Raw genomic sequence first — 25534 nt, 5'->3', positions numbered from 1 at the left:
TTCACACAGACACAAAAGCATACGTGGTCAGTATACATGCTCACTGCCGCGTGGGCCATTGGCGTACGGCAAACGCAAACGGGTCCGACTGTCTAAAAAGTGCAACTGCTGTCATTTGGTAGCATTTTGGGTTCAGATCGAATGAAAAGGGAGAGTCACTAAAAAGTAGCAAGTTACATAATAACATGGAAATGGTGTACCAGCACTTGGAGGGCTTTGAGGGAACTGTCAATATGATTTTTAATCAGCTGGTGTTAACACTGTATACAGCTGGAAAATTGAGGGAAGACTTAACAATATAAAAAAATTGGATATGGCCCACACATAGAGTCCAAAAATGTATCTCCCCTGTTTTTAAGTAGCCTCCAGAGGGGACATTATCCCTTATTACCAATGTGAGAGAGTATGATCAGTAATCATCAACTGAAGAAGAAGAAGAAGAAGAAACACTTCAAAGTATTCTGAAATTGTTGCAACCACCAGAGCGCAACAAGCTCACTCTGCATTCAGAGGCAGATTACACTGTTGTATAAAATAATACAGTCTGATATTGTTTTGATTATCCAATTATTATTCTATTTTAAGATGTTCTTTTGCCAAAGGGGATCTATCATAAGTTATTACTAGGAATACTTGACGCATTTCGTGTTAACACGGTGGTGTTTGAGGCTAATAAAGCAGCATACATTAGAGTTGCTTTTGCCTTTCACAGGAACTATTACTATTGCCACAGTAATAACTCTTACCTTGCGTGCAATGTTGCGGAGGCCTTTAAAGAAGTCTGGGGAGGCGTGGTTATCTCCACCTTCAGCCTGGATCGGTTCAATTACAATCCCTGCCACAGGGTTCCCCTTCTGCCTCCACTTCACAATCACGTCCTCCGTCTGGAGACGAACACACACACACACAAATATCTTTATATGTAGAAAAAGTAAAGTAATTTATTAAGTAATAAATGCTGGCAATATTTTCTGCACACATTGAAAGAGCACCATGTTAATATTTACAAAGACAGAGCAAATTATATTAGACAAATGTGAAGAAGTCAAACATGTGATGCAGGCTCCGGGCATCGTGCCTGTTGGCCTCCGGCTTTATTCCACCTTTGTTGCCTTTTCTTTGTTTTCCGACTTCTGGTGCAGTTATATTTCACGTATAAAGCTCTTGGCACCCATCTGCACAAGTAGCCTACCTCCTCAAGACAGCGAGCCTCTTCCTGTGCATTCTCTCTGGTAAATTCCTCTAGTGGGTACTGCAATCTGGGGAATGGGGCCATTGGCCAATCGAACGATGGCACATCCAGTTTGTGGATTGCTTTGGAGTGTGTCGTCGCCAAGCAACCTTTAAAAAAGCAAAAGCACTGCGTTAGCCGTTAATCTACACTTTCACAATATTGCCTTTAATATTAACCTCAGCTATATATCTAAATACTTCTATATCGAATAATACATCTAGATATAATATAGCTAATATGTCTATATCTCTATATCTAGCTTAAAGGGTGTAATCCCCTCTTTCCTTATTTCATGTACCCATGGTTCTTCCGTGGAAACCTCCATTGAAAGATAAAATGCTGAGATCTGGACAGCCTGGGGCCTGAGACAGAAAGAAAAAAAGGGGGTGATACATTTTTAATACAATATAACTGGAAATCCCCAAAATATTTTGAGCAGTCAGATTTCTTTCACCCACCTTGTTTATCATGCAGGTGCTGACGTCTTCATCAGAGGGCATGTTGTGGCCTCGCTCTTTGTTCTATAGCAAAAGGCAAACACATTCACACGGCTAAATAAACTTTTGGTTGATGAGATATTTGTTTTTGCAAGCAGGAAGACAGCTGACCGAAACAAACCTTAATATTACATCCTCAGCACTTGACAGTACACATCAACTACCTTTTATAAATGCTGGTGTGCTGCCCTGCATTATTTTTGTAGTTTGTTCCAGCTGTTTTGTTGCAGCTGGTGGAGAGGTGACTGTGACAGATGTTTTTTCTGAACTTAGCCTTCTACTACTACTATTTAAGACCATGTGACACAGTCAAAGTTTGCACTCACTTACCCTGTACCAGATAAACATTGCTTTGTAAGCATTTTCATTGGAGCAGGAGCCGCAGGCCATCGTCTGAACACGAGTCATTCCGCTGGGAGACACCTGACAGGAGGAAGACAGATTATAGTGTTGTTTAAGCCTAATAAGTAACTAAGATTACAACCTCCTGGTAATGAGCCTCCACACGCCAGTCAAGTTACCGGTAACATCCAGAACTGATACGAATTATATGCAACCATTACCTGAAGCCAATATTAGAAAGAACCAGTGACCTTGCACAACTTAGGCTGCTATCTGCTTATATGCATTATTGTACTTTTTACTTATTGACTTATATTTCAGTAAAAACACTGACACTGGCAACTACAGTGATGTGAATGTGAAATACCATAGGCAGGGCCTTATCACACACTATAAAAGGACCTGAGATCTACAGGCCAAACGGCCGCTACTGGGTTGCCAACCATTTCTCGAGAAGCGATTTCCAGATTTTAAAGAAGACATTTTCCATTGCTGGCCAGGCCATAACGAAGGCGTTCCATAGGAAATCACATTTCCAAGCTCTCTCAGCCATTGGTGAGGCTAGACTCAGATTTCCATTGTTGTAGAATGAGGCCTTTAGCTAGTAGAGTGCAGAATGAGACGGCCTAGGCAGTGTGGTTACGTCTATGTACAATCCTGAATTGTATGAGCCGGTGTCTGATATCTATGGAACTGCTGAGTATGTTTTTTAGAATTGCCTTCCATGTATCATCTGTGATTTCAGCACCCAAGCTCTTCTACACAAGCCTTCCTAAATGTTGCATCGGAACAACACAGACTGGGCCTGCAGGGATGAATACAGAATTAAGATGGATCCCTTATGGTTGAAATGGTGGCGAACAGTGCTGTCGAGTACAGTGCAGGCACAGTTTCCCAGTGTGGTGAATGGGTCCTAATGTAGCTTCTTATTTGGAGGTATCTAAAAAAAATGTGATGATGGTATGTTGTAGGACTGTTACAGTTGTTGGAAGGAACTTGGTGTTTGACCAACTCACATCTGCACTAGACAAGCGACTGGTTTTCAGTCGCCACGACAACCCCCAAATTGAAATCAGTTTATCTGGGCCGAAGTTGAAGAAATTCCGAAAATCGAAATCTTCAAAATGTAATCAGTTCATCAAAAATTCCAAGTGGAAGTTTCTACTAAATCCCTCATGATGCCTACAGCCACAGCTATCCCCTGTGGATAGGCGTACAATATTACATTACAACAACAAGAAAAGCTAAATGAACAGTGTTACTTAGTATTAATAGTAATTTGAAGTCTGCATTGTAAATGTAACTGTGCGAGTGTCTGTTACTAACTGAAAGAAGACTTTCGGTCAGTTTGTCTGGAAAGTTCTCAGGTGGCAGTATTCCCAGGGCAGGACGGTTCACCAGTGTGCTCTGCAAGACAAACAGAAAACACAGGCAAATTCATGAGTACACGAACTGCAAACACACACCATTTTGGTCGACATTGCACAACTGAAACTTGTGTAAAACATTTATTCTCCAAACCCTATTCAATCAGACCCTCAACTTTTTAAATGCTTTAGCAGGGTAAACAGTGTTACCTCCATTTATTGATAATATCAACCAATAACTACTTCTTGCATCACTGTTATATTTTGCAGCAGCCTTCTCTTAGACGTGAGCTATGTGACGTCTTTGCCAACTTTGGAGAAAACACTTCCGCCGCTATGACACAAGAGCCGTGGAATGTGAACACTTGAAAGCAGAAGCATCTTCATTAGAAAACACGATGAGGCCTCGACATCAGAATTGTGGTTCACATACGCTTACGGTGTGCGATAAGCAGGAATTCACAATTTCGTCAGATTGGGTACCAGATAATACCGTTACGTGACATAAATCAGCTTGAATGTGAAGATAACCTACCAGATGGTTGGGATTGGCCATCAGTTTGAGGAGGGCGGGGTGGTTGTAGCCTGAGGGAGGACATAAGGGGAGTGGGGAAGGAGAAGAGAAAATGTCTGACTGAACAACTGTACCAATGGATGATGTGTAGACGTCAACAGGCTCTGGTTTTACATTCTGAAGCAGAGCATATGCACTTTTTCCTTTATACCTTTATACCAATATTCAAAATGTGCTCAATGTGCTTAACCCAAGTAAAGTTTCAGCTGGCAATCAGTATTTATTTCAGAAGCTAAAAGATTATTTCTTTTCCCCTATGGAGAGTTTCCTCTTCAGCTATAATTTTTACTGCATCAGTCTGAAACTAGCAAGGACACTTGTGCTGCACTGCATGCCACTTCGCACCAGACAAACCAACACTGAAGCAGTGTGGGAGGGCATCAAGGCCGCTGTGGCTGCAGGGCATGACATTCTTTTGAGGGCAATGACCAAACTGAGGAGGCATGGCCACCGTGAAACTGTTGCCCTGCCGGAGAGAGACATTTTTAAAGAAGAACTAGCTTCTTACTGCATCTCTGTGGTTTTAACTGGGTTACTTTACTGTTTCATCATGCTCCCTTTTTGCCGTTTCGGGAGTCTAGTCAAATTACTGCTGGTAAGAGTCCAGCATTTCCTTATTTTGCTGCTTCATAGTAAAAGCTTTCTAAATAACTGAATGATGGGGGACTTTTATTCTGAAGAATCTGTAGGAAATAAAAACTGTCGTGTTACTTGTTTTGTTACTTTTATTTTATTTACGTCATAAAACCTCAGACAGCTATTTTGTTGTGAACCTAAACTAATTGATGCTGGATGTTCTCTGCAGTTCTTTTAAAGCATTTAATTAACTAATCTCCACAGCACTGTGTCAGTGCTGGAGAAAGGCTGCACCATTTGTCACTGAGGAATAGTGGAACAGCAGCGTACGCACATTCAGCCTACCTTTGACAGAGACGGATACCCCTTACCTCCCTGTCTCCAGTCACTATGTATAGCTAAACTATTCAGCTGCTGGCAGAAGCTGTGATGACATTATAACTGCATCCATCTTCTCATCCAACTCTCTGCATTTCCTTGTACTTATATAATCAGCAAAGATTAATCATCGGTTTTGTTCTGTCATTGCCAACGTATGATGTTCACAATGAACTTAATACTTACACAATTGTTAATTCCCCGAATCGGCCAAAATCAGACATTCCTGTCCAGCCTATGAACAGTCTCTAAATTAATTTTCCAGTATTACCAGCTGACAATTTGCATCACATTTTGGATGATTTGCATCTATTGTGACACAAGCTTTTAGTCACACTGACCACTCATGCAAAATGTGTTACTGACATTTACTACTAACCAATTGGGATGGACGAGATCTGAGTGTAGACATCCAGCATGCGGTTGTTGTCCACGTCCACCAGGTAGTTCCCTCTGCTCTCCTCATAGTTACAGAAGAAGTTGACCGCACCAACGTTCTGGGAAGAGACATGTTCTGTATTAAAAGCAGCATACAGCAGAATTGAATCCTTTATTTAAACAAAATACAGAAGAACTATACAGAGCAATAGCTACAATAATCACAGGTACAAACACAAAGCCTAATTAACTAATTTAAATAACTGTACATGAAGAACCTGAAACCACAACACCAGTCAAGACAAAACAGACATACAACAATGTAGTGGCACAGTCAATATGTTCCAGCTGAGAAACTATATTTTCAAGGCTACTTTAAGATGCACTCACACAGAATCCATTTCAGGCTTGAAGGGAAGATTATTCTAATGTGCAGCAGAAGAATAAAGAAATGTGTAGAGATGTTAATAATTACATTGATGACTAAACACCTTATAATACCTGGCTTCTGTCTTTCTAAATGTAGTTGTAGTTATCTTACGGTGATTTGCACACGCGCAGGTCAAGTATTTATATCAACAAAGTCATGTGTGACCACGATCCAAGTTTTAAATCATCATAATCATTCTCGCTGATGCAGGTCAACTGCGGTAGTAGCACGGGTCGGAGTAACATCGATTAGCATTAGATAGCCGAGTGTGTTGGTGAGAGGAACGTCGTTTGTTCCATCTTACGGAACATTTTGTTTTCTGTAACTTTGCTGTTTTCTCTTCCATCAGCAAGAGAGGTAGGACAGCTGGGATCAGAGCTAGGATCGATGAGCTTGGACCTAAGACGGTTCCTCTGCCAACAGTTCATCAGCGGTGCGCTGAAGAGAGCATATCCTCTCAATGTTGGCTTGTACTGACTAACATTATGTACAGTCTCAGTATATGGTCTTATCACTCTCTGTTATCTTGTTCTCACAGTTAAAGTGCTGTCGCTCGGGCTAATTTGGCGGTTAGCTAGCCAAGTGTGCGTTTGGTATCAGCTGTCTGCATCAGCACCAGGATGGTGGAGAGCAGATGGTAATAACTTTTTTTTTTAATTGTCCAATTGAAAGGTGGTTGGCGTGTTCCAATCTCACACACACACACACACACACACACACACACACACACACACACACACACACACACACACACAGACACACACACACACACACCCCTCACCTGGATCTCTCCCAGCTGTTTTGTCAGCGCCTACAAACAAAATCGGAAAAAGCGTTAGAAGTTGTTACTTACACTCAGTATTACCTGCAGAAGGAAGAGAATGTACTGATTGGTGTGCGTCTCTGTTACCTGGGATCGTGGTCCAGGGACGGAAGTTTTCATGGAGGGTCCGTCATAGTCATACTCCAACTGGGTCTTCGGTGCCGCCTTGCTGACATACCTGCATCCTGGAGGAAATCACAGAAAACAGGTCAAATATAAGTGGCACCGAGGCACGCATTACTTACGGCAGCCATCAACATCGGAAAGAAAATTGTGGTAGGATCAATGAGCTTGGACCTAAGACTATTCCTCTACCAAGCCTACTTCAGTCCCATCACAGGAAAACAAAATGGATGACATAGGATGCAGGCTCACTCAGCACCAGGAAATCAGAGACTGTTGGCCCACATCTTTACAGGGACTTGGCTACATCCAAACCATTATTAATGGAAACAATGTGTTTGTAGTTGCTGTAGAAGTTCCTCCAGATGCAAATTAAAAGAAACATCATTCAGGAATCGTAGCAGTCCTACGGAAGAGGATTAGGGCCACATGTGAATTTTTTTTTTAGTTCTGACTTTAAAGTCAGAATTCTGAGAAAAAAGTCAGAATTCTGAGAAAAAAGTCAGAATTCTGACTTTAAAGTCAGAACTAAAAAAAAAAATTCACATGTGGCCCTAATCCTCTTCCGTACAGTCCCCTACCTAATTACTCCCCACTGATAAAAAGGGTCAAACCATCTGTAAAAACATTACACGTGTGGACGGATATAGCTGCAGTAGTTGTAGAAGGCTTTTTTAAGTGCACAACAAAATGCATCTGCACAACAATATATCATTAATCTGAGGAATATATATATATATATATATCTTCAGTGAAATGGACCTAGACCTAGAATTAAGCTGTTATAGAACCAAACTCCATTAATGTTTTTTGTGACAAAGTAGTATGTCTTCCACTCATTTGATTTTGTCATGTAAAAGTTACATTTAAAAAGTGAAAATGGTCATATATTCTAGATTCATTACACATAAAGTAAAATATTTCAAGCCTTTTTTGTTTTGATGATTACAACTTACAGCTCATGAAAAACAAAAAACCCAGAATCTCAAAAATATTAAAATATTATGAGACCAATTTGAAAAAAACACATTTTTAATAAAAGTATGTTTATGTACTGTCAGATGTTAGAGGTTGGCGTGATTTGAAAGCTGTACTCCTAGGATGCGTAACAGAGCACCAGCAGACCTTGGACCAGCCGACTTGCTTCTTAACAGAATGTGCGCGAACCAAGAGAGGCTCAGTGAAAGTGCTCGTTAACAACCAGTCTAGCTAACGATGTCCACTACGTTCTTGAATTGAACTAGAACATCTTATCCAAATCGATTAGCCCATTGATAATTGACAAGACAGGAGACCTTTGAGACCTCACCAAGTCTCCAACCTTTGAGATGCATGCTCACCTATGAACACCATAATCTGTCAGTCAGTCAATCATTCACAATGACTGAACAACACCGCTCTGTTTTCACTGAGATGTAGTTCATCGTTTTTATCCGTGAGAAAACTACAGGTATGATGACTTCCTGCAGTGGTAATATTTTATTAAAATTGTTTAAAAAAATTAAAGTAACTGAAGTTCACTTGGATCTATAAGCTGCATAACAGACCTTGCAGAGTTGTGCAGATGTAGCATGGTTAGGAGCTATAGAAAAAGGAGGTATGGACACATTTTCTGCATATCTTTTTCCAAAATCTGATTTGGTAGACTTTACTGGTGATGCCGCTTTCTCAGACTTTTCTGTTACAAGACCAGTTAAGCAAATACAAAAGGACACATAAGTGGTTTAAAGATTTTGCTTCAGGATAAATTCTGTGGAAAACACTAAAAGCTAAAAGAGAAAGCAGACAAACGAATTGCCAAGTGAAGTCCTTAAGCATTTAGCAAATAAGTGGTCCTGCTTACACTTCTAGGTTATTCCTCAAGGGGATATTTGCAGCAAAGCAACATGCACTTACCTGGTGACACACGACACACGTGGATTTAAAGGATATGATGTCAATTGAGCGTTGGACTTACCTGGAGCACTGAGCCACAAGTTCGTCTGCAGGGAGAGAGCGAACCGGCGGCTGATCAAGGAGGAGGCCATGACAAAACTGCTGATGGAGGAAGGAAGAGGTGCAAGAGAGAGGCAGCAACTGCCCTTTAATCCAACTTCACTTCACCTGCGGAGAGAAAGAGAAAGCAGGAGTGCGGATTAAAGATTCTTATCTATGAAGTGGATAACAAAAGTCAACGGGCTGTGCACAACACAAACCAAGACTCTGGTATCAAATATGCAGACGGATTTATTCCAATTTTCCTTTTTCTAACCAGTCTTTGTCAAATTAATCGGACAGTCAGTCAATTCATAATTTGAACACTGACAACAATTTTGTATATTGTAATCACTCAATGCCGATCCAAATACAGAACTTTACGATGTCATGGATTTTCTCAACAAAAAAAATAAATAAAATAAAATCAGAACTAACACATTTTATCAGATACCCACAGAATTCCCCTTTGTTCCAATGGACTCACTATTTTAAAAACCAACCTTATCAACCTCGATGCTTAATATGGACTTTGCTGTTTTTTAGTATTAGTGTTGCTGCTCTAGAAACAATATAAATGCATGAAACTTCTGACGCATCATTTGACTATTAGTGCACGGAGTACACAAAGACGTTATTGCTACTTAAACAATAAATTTTTTTTTTTAATTTTCGAAAAAGGAAACAAATCGGTAACTCATTTGGGAGCCTCGTCTTATTTTCTCATTTGTATATTACTATTGCTCTTAAGTAATCCAATAAAATCACTTCCAAGCACACAGTATTTCTTATCTGATTACTCAATAAATCGCCGGAATAATCAGTTGGACGCTCCATAACTAACTAATGACTAATATTGATGGATAAACACATGCACGTCAGAACAATTTAAATTTGGACCTTCTTGTTGACAGCTATGGAAATATCATGTCACCATCACAGAATACGTAAAGATATCATGGGCACACTGAGAGCAACAACAAAAACAGGCCCGGCACTCTGCTCTCTCATCTCCCAGGCGCTTATGTAATACTGGCTGCAGGAACAGGAAAATTCCAGCTATCTGCTTTCACACAGCAAAAGGAACCGGCCCTTCACACACACACGCAAACACACACACACACAGATATATGCACACACACATGAATGCACATTAGCACTGAGCCAGTGTCTTGGCAACACCTCGCGAACTGGATGAAACTGGTTCAGAGAGTTAGAGTTACACAAGACCGCATCTTCCTATGGCCAAGAAGGGGTAGGGTGGGTTATGTGAGGGGTGTGTATAATCAAGTGATGAAAGAACACAGCGAGTCTGAACTGGGATTAGCTGGAACTGAACACAAAGGAAGCGCATAGCAATAATGAATGCCTAATGGAACGCCGAGCTGGGAGTTCGAAGGCGAGGGTGATTTCTCATGGCGATGGAGGTTCTGGTGGTCCTAAACATAGACATCACAACATAACAAAGGAATGATGCAAAGGGAAATGATCTGGCCTCATTCATTCATGTTCTAAAATAGTTGCCTTACGTGTCGGACCACTCAGTGTTTCAGCCTAGCTGCGAAACAAAAAGGAAACGGAGTCAACAGACGGGTTTTAACGCCGTCTCCACGCACTTCGAGTACACGACAAGCGGAACCCAAGGCGCGCTGACTGGACGCGCTTGTTGCCGGAAAGCGCGGCAGCACTCAGGTCAGCATGGAGAGAAGAGGGTACGCACAACATCCCATCTGAAAGGCAAGGACGGCAGCGGGATAAAATTAAAATATGGATACCACTTCGGGAAAACTTAGTGAGCTGTGTGACAGTAAATCTGCTTGTGTGTGTGTGTCTGTGAGCTGACCGAAAGACAGAGAGAGTGACAGAAAGAGGGAAAAGAAAGTGAACTATTGGACAGTGTATGTTTTTGTTAGTTGCATCATTAACTCTGATCACTGCCTTGTCAGTCATTGACCCACCTGCCTGCGCCCGGATATGTTCTGATAAAGCTGACCCAAACCTGTCCGACACACAGGTCGATCCCAGGGGTCACGGGTCGACCCGCGCATCACTGGCAGAAGGTTTGCTGTCAGCAGTGTTACTGTAAAGACCACGCCTGCATCTAAGCAGGCCTAAGTGGTATTAACAGATTGTTAAACGCGACGCAGCTGATTAGTTATTTAGCTCTAGGTGGACTGCAAACTGACGTGTGCTGAACACTTTGTTCAACAAGCTAGGTTGCAGGACAAGAGGAGAGTTCATATTTGTGAGTTAGATAGTAAGAGGGCAGGGGGGCAAGGTCCATCCAGTTGTTAGCCAGTGTGACTGTCTGCTTATGATCCAACACTGATGTTACCGCTTCATGAAAGGAAAGATAAGCTGCATGTATGTTCATGATATCTGTGTATGACATAAAATCAAACCAACCAGCAATACTAGACAGGCCATGAACACGCCACTTCTTCCAGTACTTTAGTGTTTTTCTGATGCTAATCACAGAGTTTTGCCATAAGGGAAAACGTAGTTGCTGACACGACATGAATAGTCTATCACCGGGGCAAATGGAAATGAAAGCCTATTTTCAAAATTCAATATTTTCACTGGAGGGACAGAGGTGTTGTCAGCACCCCCCCGGACCCTCCTCTTCGCAATCATCAGTCCAGTCACCAGGTCATTATAGGTCATAAAATGATCATTCTGATTAGGTGGGGTGCAGATGGGTTATTTACATTTACATGGAGGGCATTCAGCAGACGCTGTTGTCCAAAGCGACTTACAATAAGTACATTTGTCACAAGAAAGAAACCACAACATATCACCATCGATAAAGTAAGAACGAAAATATAGGAACAACTTTCAAGCCCTCGTCCGAGCATCGTAGCCGCCATTTATCAAGGATACCTCAAGTGCAAAAGTGCTATAATTTAAGTGCTAAGGGTGAGAACACATAAGTGCATATACGGGTTATGTGTCTCTAATGAGGAAAATAATGACATTACCTGTAGCAATCCTCCAGCAGCAGAAACTATTATGTTTTTTTTATCGTTAGAAATTTAAATATCATGGAATGTACTGCGACTTTGACTTTTGACAAGCGTGTGGTCGGAGTCTGGTAACCCCAGGTCCCTGAAAGAACACATTTCAAGTTCCATCCTGGTCTTCTTTGATCATTTCATCATGGCGTTTAAAAAGAGGCTAAATTAGATTATTTTTTTCCTTTTTCATCAATGTTAATTTTACGTTTCTGTAGCATTTTTTGGTAATTTGAGTAGTGTTCCATCTCGTTTACTATGCACTGAAAGCCAAAATGTCCCAATGACTTTGCGTAACAAAATCCAAACAGAGGCTAGCTTCCGACTTGATCCAGTTGATTGGCTTGAAAATTAATGATTTATCAGGAAGAAAAAAAAAAGTCTGCGTGTGCTGCGCTCTGAGTGGCTGTTTTTATCTACAGTGGAACCAGGGCAGACTTTTATAGTGTTCCTTGTCTGTGATTGCAGTTGTATAAATGTCTACATCTCTCATGTTATTAGATAACTGCTAGAACAAGTTGCCAGGTGCGTGCGGAAATCCGGGAGCAAATTTGCTTTTGCTTATTGTGGATTTTGTAAATCAATCTTTTTCCAATATATTTTGACTTTTTTATGCAGCCTAAAAATGGTTAAATACAGTCTGCTCGTGATGCAATCAGTTTATAAAGTGTGTTCACAAACATCCTCTGGTCGTCTTGGGAGGTGAGAGAGCCCGAATGCATCATCAGCATTGCAGTGCATCTTTTTGTTCTTCAGGTTACATTCTTTAATTTCCTTCACATCCTCTTTTGTCTTCTTTAGATGCCTGTGCTTTCATTTCCCTCCTAATATACGTTTTGAAGCTTCCCATCCCACTGCTTTTTTTTTTACAACTAGCATTAATTTCAAAGAAAGTTTTAAAGTCCTCTTTCGGCAATGAATTCAAAGTCTTGTCTGGTGATAGTTAAAAAAAATCTCCATGTGGCTTTTTCGTATGCATCAGTATTCATATCAATGCCCTACTGCTGCATGTTCACAGAGAGACATTGGATTCTTTTGCCAATGTATGACTTGTTTTATGATGTATGAACTTAAGAACATAAGCATAACAGATAGATGTCTATGGCAATGTGAGAAAAAAGTATATTCCCTTTCACTGAGGTGAAGTCGCCTACGTCCACCAAACCCATGTTTTCACTGATCATTTGCATTGCGGCTCCATCCTTAGGCATTACAGGGCCACTAAATTTGCTTTTGTTTAAAACGCATCTGGGACCTGACTGAAGTCTCCTGCTAAAACAATTTGGCCCTCTTGGGAATTTTTGAAGTTTGTCTCTCTTAAGCAAATTATTTGAATATGCTAAAACACCACACGGTTTAGGAGGGTGTTGCAAAATCCATCACGTGGCCAAATGTGAATCTGGTGACAGAACCAGCATCCCGTCAGCCTCCCCTGTGGTGGCTAAGGCCAAGTGTACTCATGTTACCTAAGGCTAGCTCTCATATTGGCTTTGAGTATATCACTGGCAAATATTTAGCTTTGAAATTAATATTGTCGTGTCAAAAGCATCGCACGCAGACATAATGATAAAGCACATATCTCAAAAAGTACAATGTGTATCAGGCAGCCTTATTCATAGCAACATCATCATACATGCACCTCTGTCACATCACAGGGCAAAAACGTGTACTTCTCACTCAAAATGTGAACTTGTCGAGTTTGAATACATAGGAACGCTACTGGGAAGCTACAGACTTGATGTAAAAACTCAAAAACACAGAAAATAATCGACACTTCCCATAACATGATTCATGTAATTGCTAAGGGTATAATGCATGGATCTTGATGAAAAAAAAAAATCTGTGTGTACAATTTAATCTGTCTGGGTAAAATCTGGGTCTAGAGGAATAAAACATGTTCTATTTAATATCGGATTTGGGTTGATTGAATTCAAGGCCAATTTTAATTCAACAAAACTACAATAGAGCTGCATGCATGGCACTCCTGTACATGTCTCTACCAAAGCCTGCCGTGAACAGTTTAGGCAGAGTGTGAACTACAATGAAGACAGAGGGAGCAGGGCTCCCCTGAAAACATCTTACTGCATCTCTTAAATATCGGCAGTGTTATCTAGGATGGAGTTGCAGCGGTGGAGGTGTGACACGCACTGTGATCCTTTGTGTTCACAAAGCACCGTCCTGGAGGCTTCTGTGTCTTGAGGGCCTTTGTGCGTTAAGTACATATGAGGTGTGGCGAGCAAAATGCAACAAACCTGCAGGGGCAAACATCTGGGATGAACTTTGGAGTCGACAACTATAAAAAAACTGGAAAACTAAACTGCTCCTGTAAACACTGCTACTTCTATTTACACTGATATACTGGGGAGGCCAATCACATCTCCCCCAGGATGTGGGGGTCACGCCTTTACATAGATATGAAGCGTCAATAGTGCAAATCCATTTTACATTAGTAGAGAGAATGTACATTTCCACTGCGATCAGGGCATTCAGCAGACGCTTTTGTCCAAAGCGACTTACAATAAGTACATTTGTCACAAGAAAGAAACAACATATCACTGCTGATAAAGTGAGAAAGAAACAATAGGAACAATTTTCAAGCCCTCGTCTGAACATAGCAGCTGCTATACCTATGCTATTAAGGATACCTTAAGTACATAATTGCTATGATTTAAGTGCTAAGGGTAAGAACATACAAGTGCATTTACTTAAAAAAAGAAAAAAGAAAAAGAAAAAAAGAATTGAATGTCTAAATGAATTCAGCAGCACCCTGCATCACTGCTGGGTGTATAAAGGGAGACACACTGGAGAGTGTACTATATTGCTATGAATTTCAATTTTCTATATCACTATCATGGATAATGCGTAACATTAGACTATTATTGATGTACGATTTGCCCACGAGGATTCATAACTAACTCACTTAAACTCACTCAGACTCAGACTCACTGCAGACAGAGTCATTTTTTTTTTTTTGCCCTGGTTTTATCCATCATGTCAAAAACAAAACCAGGTAGTTTACTTGCAACGACAGCTGAACCAAGCTGGCAGTGGTAGAGACGGAGAGCCAAGCTGGCGGTCACGACCTCTTGGAGGATGAAGTCACGGAGTGCTCCAGCATGCACCGTGCTCTCTCGAATACACACGGCATTGTTCCACACAGAGGTAGAGGTGCTGCCGCGAGAGAACCGCATCTGAGGTCATCAACCATACGTCTCCAACAAGTAGGGGTGGGCGATACTGCAAATTTTGGTATCAATCCGATACCAAGTAATTACAGGGCCAGTATTGCCAATACCGATACTGATACCGATACTGATACCGATACTGATACCGATACTGATACCGATACCGATGCCGATACTGATACCGATACTTGAAAATTCCTGATCATTGAGTGATTTTGTAATTTTGCCTTTAATTAGCTGATCATGATTATGATAATAACAAAACACAGGACAAAGATTTTAGCCAAATAAGAAAATAATATTTAACATAATTAAATCTATAACCTATCTGCATGTAGCCTAAATAGGAATACTAATGTTCCTTCAACAGAACAACAAAAGGGTAATGGTCATATTCTGCCATATCCATACTTCAGAGTGAACCTGAGTGAGCGGAGTGAGAGAGGTGGAGAGGAGCACTGCGCATAAGGACTGAGAGAGACGCTGCGATCACACAAATTCTGTGAAGAAATACAAGTGATTTGATGAATTTATAGAAGAGAAACTACAACAAAAATATCGATCTCATCACGCTAGTATCGATCCGATACCAATACACACCTGGTATCGATACTATCGATATTTGGATCGATCCGCCCACCCCTACCAACAAGTCGCTGTAAGACGTGTATGTGTCACTCTGAGTGTATGTGCGCAGGTGCTCACCTGTATGTGGGGGAGAGACGGTGTGAAGCTGTCTCTCAAACTCACAAACAATGTCGCCCACAAGCGTGGCTGTTCAAAGCAGCGAAAGTGCATGCTTCCCGCAACACCTTATGGTTGCACTGATTGGACCCGGCGTCCAGCTGCTCTCATCGCTCCCCTATGTCTGGTCACGGCGGTTCTGGCGATGCTTTCAGGTGCGTTCTCAGACAACGGGGGATGGGAGTACGTTGAAAATCTCAGAAGCACATACAGAACATTAGGGGTGCAACGAAACTGTATCAAACTACGTGTTTCTCCTTACATGCTGTCAAGGAATATGGGGAGATATTTACAAGCAAAACAATATTATAATATAATCACAATTTAATACAAAAAATGCACTAGTTTTTTGTTTTTTTTTAAATGTCTGCTTCAGTTTTCAAACTGTATTTAGTAAATATGTCCAAGCTTTTCCAGCACCTTACAGCTCTGGCAAACTAGGTATGATATAAAGACAAAAGTATTATTTGACTCCCATCATATTGACATCAGATGTTCCTGTGCTGTGAACAGTCTCATTTATGATTTGCAATAGCAGTACTAAAGAAGGCTGACAGATTTGAGGAATACAAAAAAAGTCTCTTGTGTCCTGATTTGTCCTCAATCTAAAAACAGATTTGGCGTCCTACATACCTGACTGAAGTTATTTTTAAATTAGTATTTTCATAATAAATCTCATGTTTGAGAGATTTTTCAAACTGTTTCAACTTCAGCTTTATCCAAAATGTTGTCTGCCACTGTGCCGAGGTCTCTGTGACAACCACCTGTTCACTGATTGTATCTGTATACCTCCATCTCTGATAGCAGTTTAGTAAAATGATGTGAAGTGTGTGTAACTCCAAACTCAAAGTACCTTGATCTCTAAACTGTACTCTGCTAAAGTACTTCTTCGTCTTCTTTTATTCATTTAGTTTAAACCTGTTGTGTTGACTCATTCACGTTCCTCTTGCCAGAAACAGAATTTAAGCAGTGTTTTTAACATTGGCTCTGCTGTAAACTCTTCGCTTTTGACTGACTGCAAACAGCTAACTAAGCTAACCAGCACTCCTCCAGCTGATTTCAATACAAGTTTGAGCGCCATGTTAGTTTAACGAGCGCAAAACATTTGCAAGGTCCTGGCAGCTATTCGTTTGAGACAGAGGGGGGGAGCAGATTGGTTCCAATGTCCCGACTTCCTGCCAGAAACATCTGGTCTTTGTCGCCACACACACACAGCTGGATAGGTTCCTGTCTTGTACTTTTTACAATTTTCAAAACACTCAATTTATGCACGAAAAAGTGATCAAATGTCAACGTGTCAAATTTCAGACATCATTGGCTCCTCCTCCTCATGTTTTGTTTTAGACTGGACAGCATCGGTCCGGCACTGTGACGCTGTCATCGTCATTGTTGTCGTGGGAAAAAGTAGTGGCTGCTCGGCTGGATTTACTGTTCCTTATCATATTTTACAGGTCGCACACATCCCCACTTTATTATACCAACTGACCTGGGATAATAAATGCTTGGATAATAGATCCCTAAAAACCAATGAGTTTTTGAACAAGAATGTTAAGGTTTTGCAGCTTTAAAAAATCATTACCTATTAGATTACACATCTGCTCGTGTTTTATGACAGTTCAGATAATTCTGTTCCTATTTTTTTTGTTTCAACTACAATATTGCCATCTTTCTATCTCTATTAATGCAAGGGGTCGAAGGAACGTGGCACAAAAAGCTTTTTGATAGAATCATTTTGGATGAAGAAGAAAGACTGTTCATTTTTGTCTAAGCACTGGGGAGACGAAGCTTATTTGAGTGACGGCACCTCAAGAATAAAACAGGCATCAAATTCAAATAACTTTTTGGATGGACATTAAACTGAAGAAAATGTGAACAATTTGCTATACTTGACACTCCGCTAAAAAGGTAATATCCCTGTCAATTCAGAAATCAAATACCTGGGAATGTATCTTATAATGGACCAAAAAAGAAGCCAATCACTGAATGTAGAAAACAAACCCAAAGAGTGTAAAGCAAAGTTAAATCATGGCTCCAAAGAAGATCTGTGCTAAATGTACCTTCAGGGATATTTTTCAAGTTTCTAATGCTCTTATCAACATGGGAGTGGACAAATATACTTGCTTTATGTTTAGTATTATTGCAACAATCCAAAACAATGACAGATACTGTCCATGATATTCTCCTGAATAACCCCAACGGTACTGCACGCTCAAGAAACATGCCCAAAGCATAACATGGCAAGCTCAAACCCAACAAGCGACAAGAGATGGGCACTGACCTGAAGGTAACATTCCTCAGTAATACTGACACAATATAGCATTCAACCATACACTTATAAAGATTAACTAAACAATACTGATGGGCCTTGCAGGCTGTAACCGCCCACTGAGCCATCGCAGTTGACAGTTTGGTTCTCTGCATCAGCCGTGTGCTCGGCCAGCAGGTGGTATCTGAGACTGGATGTACTTCGGTTCACATCAACAGTCAATGCAAATAACTTCATCGTCAACGTCCGGCAGGACTTTGACGCTCAACTTGCCGTTCAAAATACCCTTTTTTCTTTGGCGGTAGTTTCTGCCGTCCATCCACAGCAATCGCTTCCTGATTTCACAAATACCGCGGGTCACAACTCGCACTAATCACACATACAAAAACACATTTACTCTGCGAAGACAAATTTGCATGAATGCGTTATTATCATGTTAACTTAGGCGGCACTCCTTCATTTATTTTGGTAGACTTGTTTCTCCAGCACAGGGTGTTCTTGTGGTTAAAGGCCTCACTTACTCCCCTCCAAACATACTGCTGCTCACTGTGGCCAAACTCTTTGTTTCATCTGACCGCAGAGTTCTCCTCCAGAGGGTTTTTTCTCTGTCCACGTGATCAGCAGCAAACTTCAGTGGAGCTTTGAGGTGCTGCGTCCGGAGCAAGGGCTTCTTTCTCTCACGGCAGCCTCTCAGCCCATGGTGACGCAAAACACTCTGACTGCGGACACTGACACCTCCAGCAGCTTCTAATTTTGGTTGACTCTTGACCGTCCTGATCACTTGTCTCTCAGCAGCAGGTGACAGTTTGTGTTTACATTGGGTATCATCTTAAAAAAAAATATGAACCCTGTCTTTATGTGATTTTGGCTCTTGCAACATTTTCATCATACACAGTATTGTTTTTGTTTTTTCTTCATTGACCTTTAAAAATTGTATCTTAAATCTTTTAATTGATAAAAGAAAAAAATGGCACAAAAGTTGTTATTGATAAGCAAAATATTTTTCCATCGAATTAGAAAACTGGTGTAAAATATAATACCTTGTATGTTGATTTATTTCAGTTTGTCTTCTATGATTATTTTATATTAGGGTCCACTATAACTGCACTTCAATTGTCATTCTTATGAGATTTTACATTTGTTTACCCTACAGCTGTTGTATCATCTGCGAAACCAAATGTTAATGCTGCTATACTTTTGGAGTTTGTTTTTTTTACATTTGTACATTTTTTTTTTTTTTAAGTATTTTTTTGGCCTTTTATGGCTTTATTGATAGTACAGTTGAAGATATGACAAGAAACAGGGTAAGAGAGAAAGGGAGTGACACGCAGCAAAGGGACGCGGGTCGGGAGTCGAACCCAGGTCTGCTGCAGAGCCTCAGCACATGGGACGTGCGCTCTACCCACTGAGCTAAACGGCGCCCCACATTTGTACCTTTTCAATAAAATGAAGTTTTGCCAGTCTCCATTGCCTTACATCACACATTTACAGATTTCAGTGTTTCCCATAGGATTTCAGGACACTCAGTGGGTGGACCTCAGACCTCAGACCTGCTCCCATTAAGACTTTCATCAATCTTGTGCACTCTATGGATGTGCAAACACTCACAGATCTACGCACTCATTTACGGATCTGTCTAAACATTTGCAGAGCTCAAATACACATTTGTCAATTCTGTACACATTTACAAACATGAATGTGGACCCTGGTGCAGCTCAGAAGGTAGAACGAGTCGCCTAGTAATCGGAAAGTTGCTAGTTCGAATCCCGGCTCCCCCTAGCTGCATGTCAAAGTGTCCTTGAGCAAGATACTGAACCCCCTTCTTGATGAGCAGTTGGCACCTTGCATGGCAGCCTCCGCCATCAGCGTATGAATGGGTGATGTAAAGCGCTTTGGGCGGTCAGCAGACAGGAAGTCCATTTGAGATACAGTTATACAACTCTCCACCCCCATTACCAAATAGGTTTGCTACGATAATGGCCCCATTCAAGGTTCCTTGGCATGCACCAACTGAGACCACTTTAATGGAGACTTACATGACAGGGTCGCTGCCATTAGAACTATAATACCAGTCAGAGCAATATAGAGATATCCCAAGAGATCTCCTTTCAAAGCTGAAGCTCAGCTTCTGCATGGTGTAGGCCTGATCTTGCATATAATGCCAACAACAAGCAACAACAACAACATAAATGATAATAATAATAATAATAATAATAATAATAATAATAATATTATTATTATTATTATTATTATTATTATTATTGCTATTGTTATTATTATTATTATTTTTAAAAATTCTGTATCCGTTCAAGCATTGGTGTCTGCAGACAGCCAATCGGATCTGGACTGAAAGTTATGAATCTCTAGTTTCCGTGTGGATGGGGAAAAAATATATATATATATATATATTATTTCATTAATGTTTCCCTTATTCAGTTAGAAATTACGAAGTTACAAACGTATGAGAAATAACAGCACCAAAATGTTGTGTATTTACATATGTACTGCACCCACTCAGTCCTACTGTTGTATCTTCTACATCTGATTATTACTGCTGCGTATGAGTCATTTTAACAACTTTATATACTGTTTGTCAGTTTAATCTACACCAATGCATCATTAAAAAAACATCCTCTCCTGTTTGTGGCATGGTGAGAACCAGTCAGGCCTATTTCCATTTTTCTTTGTGACCATGTGTTCTCCAGCCAATCCAGCTTTTATCTAAATAGTTTATGAAGTTTAAGGTGTACATTTTTTTTCTCATCCATCATCCCTCAGTTTGTCAGAAATGCTCAAAATCAACAAATCTGGAGATGCGTGGTTTTCACCGGACAGGAAGGGGTGGACAAATGTTACGAAACAGTAACTAGTGCCTCTGAGATGGAGCTGAGTAGATGCATGAAGTGCAAACTGAAATACTCAAATACAGTGAGTATGCATTTATATAACCTTTTCTTTTTAAAATGCACATTATGAGGCCTGGAGCCACCGTTCTTCAGTGTGCTCCACTTAAGTGTCTGCCTTCACATCCACAGCTGTCTGCAGGCTGAACTTGCACACCGCCACATGACAACATCCACTGAACCAGGACAATAACCTCGGTCGTAACAGCCATCAGCACAACAGTTGCCCCACAACAGCTTTGTCGGGCGCCGCCGGTGGTGTGCAGGCAAAAGGAGGTCAGTCACCAACAATCAAATAAATAATACAATAAAAAAAAACGTGTTGCGTTGTGTTGTGTTGTGTTGTGTTGTGTTGATGTCGCTGGTGCACGCTCCGTCTGCTCCTCTGCCAATGCAACAACGAGAAGAAAGAGACGTTTCATATCATCACAAACTATAAATCATCAGTGATCAGAGAGTGAGGGTGCATTAAAAATCATTCCGGCGTGTTGGACCTGTTAAGGAGGCATGTCTGTGCAAGTGTTCCCTGCGCGTCCAGTCCTCTGAAGAATCTGGTTCTGACTAGATCTGACTGGTTATGTATTTGTATCGGACTGTTCGGCGCTGATCAATAACGCGCCGCTCGGTCGAGACGAGATCGCTTCGTCAACGTCTTTCCTGATCGCCGCTGCAGACGCGGACGCACAGCCCGCGGGCTCTGACCGTCTAACGGCGAAAACAACCGCCGACGAAGATGCGACATCGCCGCTGTCTGACGCGCGCCACCCCCGCTGCAGCCCCGGTTGTGTAAGGCTCTTCCAGAACGCTTACCTACGATCCGGCGACGGCAGGACCTCCGCGTAGATCACCGCACCACGGAATCACAACCCGACGGCAGCACGAAGTCGACCCAGCTCTCTCTGCCAGCCAGGCCCAGCTCTCTGGAGGAGGAGGGGCTTATTCTCTCTCTCCCTCTCCCTCTCCCTCTCTTTCCCCCTCTCTATTCAGTTTGATTGGCTCAATTGGCATGCCATTATGGATCCAACATTTTGCAATATAGTTTATAATCAACTGAAATACAAGAAACGTGGGGAAAGTGTCTGATCAGTGAAGTATGTCTTGCTTTGTGACATCATGTAGAGCTCTCTGAGGAGGGTTTGAATGGGTCTGTTTACCGCAAACTGAGCATCACTTATTGACATTTATCAATCAGAGCATTCCCAATGATCACTCATTATCAACAGGGATGGGAGTGTTGTAACAGCAGAGTAACTTTACTGACGTAAGCCTGGAATTTCGTAAGAGTGAAAGCTGGAATCAATGAGGCAAAGAGGAGACATCAGCAGAGACTCCGTTCTGTCCTGCTGCAAGACAGCCATCATCCTTCCGGTACCAAAAAAAAAAAAAGTCCACTGCTTCTAAAGTATTTAGAGAGACTGGTTCTCCAGCGCATCAAAGATAACGTCCTGCCACCATGGCTTCCTCCAGTGGCGGCCTTAGGCATCTAGGGGCCCGTTTCAATACTACATATGAGGCCCTATTCCATAAAACATTTAATTACCGATATGTTTGCGCCCATGCGTCTCTGAAGCATTGAAACCTGAAAGGATGCAGTTACCTAAACTCATCATGCCATCCCAGGGACGCGCGTGTTCTTAAAACGATACATTGTGACCAAGTGTTAAAATCTCTATAGGGCAAGAAACCAGGAATGAGCAGGGGAAAAAACGAGGATTGAAGTTGGTTTTCAACAAAATGCAAATGTGTTTTTCATATTTATGTGCATTTTAAGACACGAACAGGTATCTTATTACAATCCAAAACTATAACACCTATAACAATCATGAACTTGAAAATCGGCAACAAAAGTCCACGGGAGTACCGGGATTTTTCCCGGTGGGCCGATCAATAATGGGCCGATGGACGGCCGTTTTTTATTTCTTATTTATTTATTCATTTGTTTATTTATTTCTGTTGCGCCTTGACGTTTCTCTGTCGACCCCAAGAGAGTGAGAGATTGGCGATAAAATCAAACAGAGCTTGAGCGTCTGTCCCAGGAGGACAGCAGCAGGACCAGGCTGTCTGCTGGAGGGAGGAAGAAGTCTAGAGAGGAGCCTGAGATAAACATGCGGGGATGAGTTATCAACAAACGGGCACGCCATGAGAGAGTGTCCCGCAAAACGATCAGGGTGATGGAGAAATAAATGTCCGCCACCGTGAGTGACAGCAGAGATGAGGAGTTTGCAGCGAGTGCTGGTTGGCTGAATCGTTTCCTCCGCCGCAACAACTTCACTTGCAGAAGGATGCCAGAGAATTCACCGAGAAGATGGCGAAGTTTGTGACATTTTCATCCCAGATTTTTGAGAGGAAGGAATTAAACTCCTGTCCCAAATTGCCAACTGGTCCCAAATAAACTCCCCGGCTATTAGCCTATTTGGTATTGTACGGTATGATAACTCTCCCGGCCCGGTGAGCGAGACGCATCACAGTGCTCAGCTGCAGACACAGCGGAGAGGTGACGAGACTCATCATGACTGACAGGCATCAAGGCCACTCAGCGTTACCTGACCGACCCGCCCCCAGATATTTCATTCACAAAAACAGGGCCTGTGGCAATTCTGGACAGCTGTTTTTTTTTGTTTTGTTTTTTCCTTTTCTTCCTTCATGCAGCTACACCGCCGATACTTACGCCACTGTCTGCATGGCCGGCCAGTATTTTCCTGTACCGGCACAGCGGTGACAGCAGCCGATACCTCGCGCACGAGCTCCTCAGTGGGTGCTCGAGCACCGGAGCACCCACGGGATCGGCGCAGCTATACCCTCGGCTGCCGGGCCCGTTTCATTTTTTTTTTTTTTTTTTTTGTGGGCAGCGGGGGCCCCCCAGGCTGCCGGGGCCCGTTTCAATTGAAACGGTTGAAACATAGGTAAGGCCGCCTATGGCTTCCTCCCCAGTATGCTTCTTCCATCAGACAGATCCACAGATCCCTTCTCTCAGTCTTTGAGCATCTGGAGAACAAGAACGTTTCCACCACATAGACTACCCAATACACTCTTTCACTTGTGCACAACTCTAGTGATTAACATGTGGCACGACCAGCTACATGTTAATGAGTGACTCAAAAGTGAAACTAGTTTGAAAATAGCATCTGTCTTCCGCATTTACCTAACTGGCTGCATTCTTAACAATCTTTAAAACACCTGAAGGGGATGCTGCACCCCACTGGGAGGTGCTGGGGAGGTGGAGGTGTTTGCAGGTGGCCAGGGATCTGCAGGTGTGGGAGCAAAATATTTCCAAAAGCGCATCTGAAGAAGGAATGGGAGATTATGTGACCACTGGGTGTTACATTATATTAATAAATAAAGCTGCTGATGGTGAAAACCAGCCAATAATAGCGCCTAAACCACATTATTGTCAGTGGTGGAAGAACTATGCAGATGCTTTACCTAAAGCTGGAGTCGGTAAGATGGAAAAACCATCAAGCCCAGTCAAAAGTGCAGCCAGTAAACTCTACCCCCTGCAGTTCGGCTTCCACGATGAGAGTACCATTGACACTGATGGCGAGGACACGCTAAGGAGGAAGTGGGGACAGAGGCTGTAGACGTGGGAGGGCAACAGGTCAAGGATGTTCTCCGAAAAGATGACACACAGAAGAAGATGTTCAAGCTCAAAGGGTTGCACATGAGCAGGTATCTGAAGTAGAACATCAGTGGTGTTTTTCTCCCTGACAAACACCACCTACAACTAAACTACTTGCGTTTGTACAGTATATTGAGCAGACATGTAACTTGGACACACAAGTGCGCTAATCACAATCGCTTGTCTTGCCAAGTAGCTTTTCACCATTTAAATTTGTGTTTTGGTGCAGAACAATAAACAGAGTAAGGAGAGGAATGTAAAGAATGATGAAGGACTGGTAACATTTTTGTCTAGGAATGTCTTAAGTATTAACCATTGAAGTGTTGTAGCTGCAGCAATGCGCTAGATGTTATGTCCAAGATGCTTATGTACTGTACTGCAGCGGTATCCACTGCTAAGCAGCCAGGTCTCTTCTTTTAATACCCTCTCTGATAAGTCCTCCTGGCCAGGGGACTAGCCTCCAGTGTGCTGCAGGAGATATGAAGGAGTGGAGCCGGCTGGAGGGAACAATCCACAGAGAAGTTGGAACAGCCTCAGGAAGTTACTCAGTGAGCACAAAGATTGCAGAAGCTCCAGAAAAAAGACTTTTACCATCATCTCAAACAGCAGCTCCTGACAAGACACCACCTCCAGGCCAGAGAAAAGAAGGGACGTTAAAAGATGATGTGACTGTTTCATAGGCACTGTGGCGTTGCTCAAGCTGAGTTAAATGACCTATTCACTTACTGTATACACACATGCTACATGAGAAGATCATAAGATGCCATTCTTATTTTGACCAGCTGTATTCTTGATCTGCTCTCATTTATTAGTTGACCTTGAATTATAACAGATGACTGTAAATTGCGATTGCATAGACCCTGTAGTAGACAGACTGTCATCCTTCATTTGTTGTTAATGTAACATTTGGCATTACTGTGATGTGACGAGGCCAGATTTGGGGTTATGTAACTTCGCTTTTGGGGACATTACAAGGTTCATTACACATGTCTCACTGCAGCAATGCCACTGTTAGACACTGTGCACAGTTAGCAAATCATGAACTTCTTTCTCCAGGTATGAACAAGGAGCAGCTCCAGCTTCTATCCCCTATGAAGAAACATCCAGGCCTGC

General features: G+C 41.9%; 1 protein-coding gene across 2 annotated transcripts in view; it reads right to left on the bottom strand.

The window, feature by feature from the left end:
- Positions 1-21768, bottom strand: part of abat (4-aminobutyrate aminotransferase) — a 28628-nt gene extending 6860 nt beyond the window's left edge. Inside the window, exons 1-12 of one of the 2 annotated variants that reach the window (XM_030409683.1) lie at positions 21616-21768; positions 8680-8825; positions 6687-6784; positions 6558-6587; positions 5348-5465; positions 3976-4025; positions 3400-3480; positions 2062-2154; positions 1693-1755; positions 1533-1596; positions 1193-1341; positions 747-884 (exon numbers count right to left, since the gene is read on the bottom strand). In XM_030409683.1, coding sequence (XP_030265543.1) covers positions 747-884; positions 1193-1341; positions 1533-1596; positions 1693-1755; positions 2062-2154; positions 3400-3480; positions 3976-4025; positions 5348-5465; positions 6558-6587; positions 6687-6784; positions 8680-8749 — 954 coding nt within the window. In that variant the 5' untranslated portion in view covers positions 8750-8825; positions 21616-21768. Of the gene's footprint in view, positions 1-746; positions 885-1192; positions 1342-1532; positions 1597-1692; positions 1756-2061; positions 2155-3399; positions 3481-3975; positions 4026-5347; positions 5466-6557; positions 6588-6686; positions 6785-8679; positions 8826-21299; positions 21398-21615 lie in introns of those variants that run through there. The other variant, XM_030409684.1, reaches the window with a different exon arrangement.
- Positions 21769-25534: the final 3766 nt, after the last annotated feature.

The sequence above is a fragment of the Sparus aurata genome, chromosome 24 (genome assembly GCF_900880675.1).
Source record: "Sparus aurata chromosome 24, fSpaAur1.1, whole genome shotgun sequence".
In the NCBI taxonomy this organism is placed as follows: Eukaryota; Metazoa; Chordata; class Actinopteri; order Spariformes; family Sparidae; genus Sparus; species Sparus aurata.
Note: the sequence above shows the minus strand (reverse complement) of the source record. Positions and strands in the feature narration are given on the sequence as shown.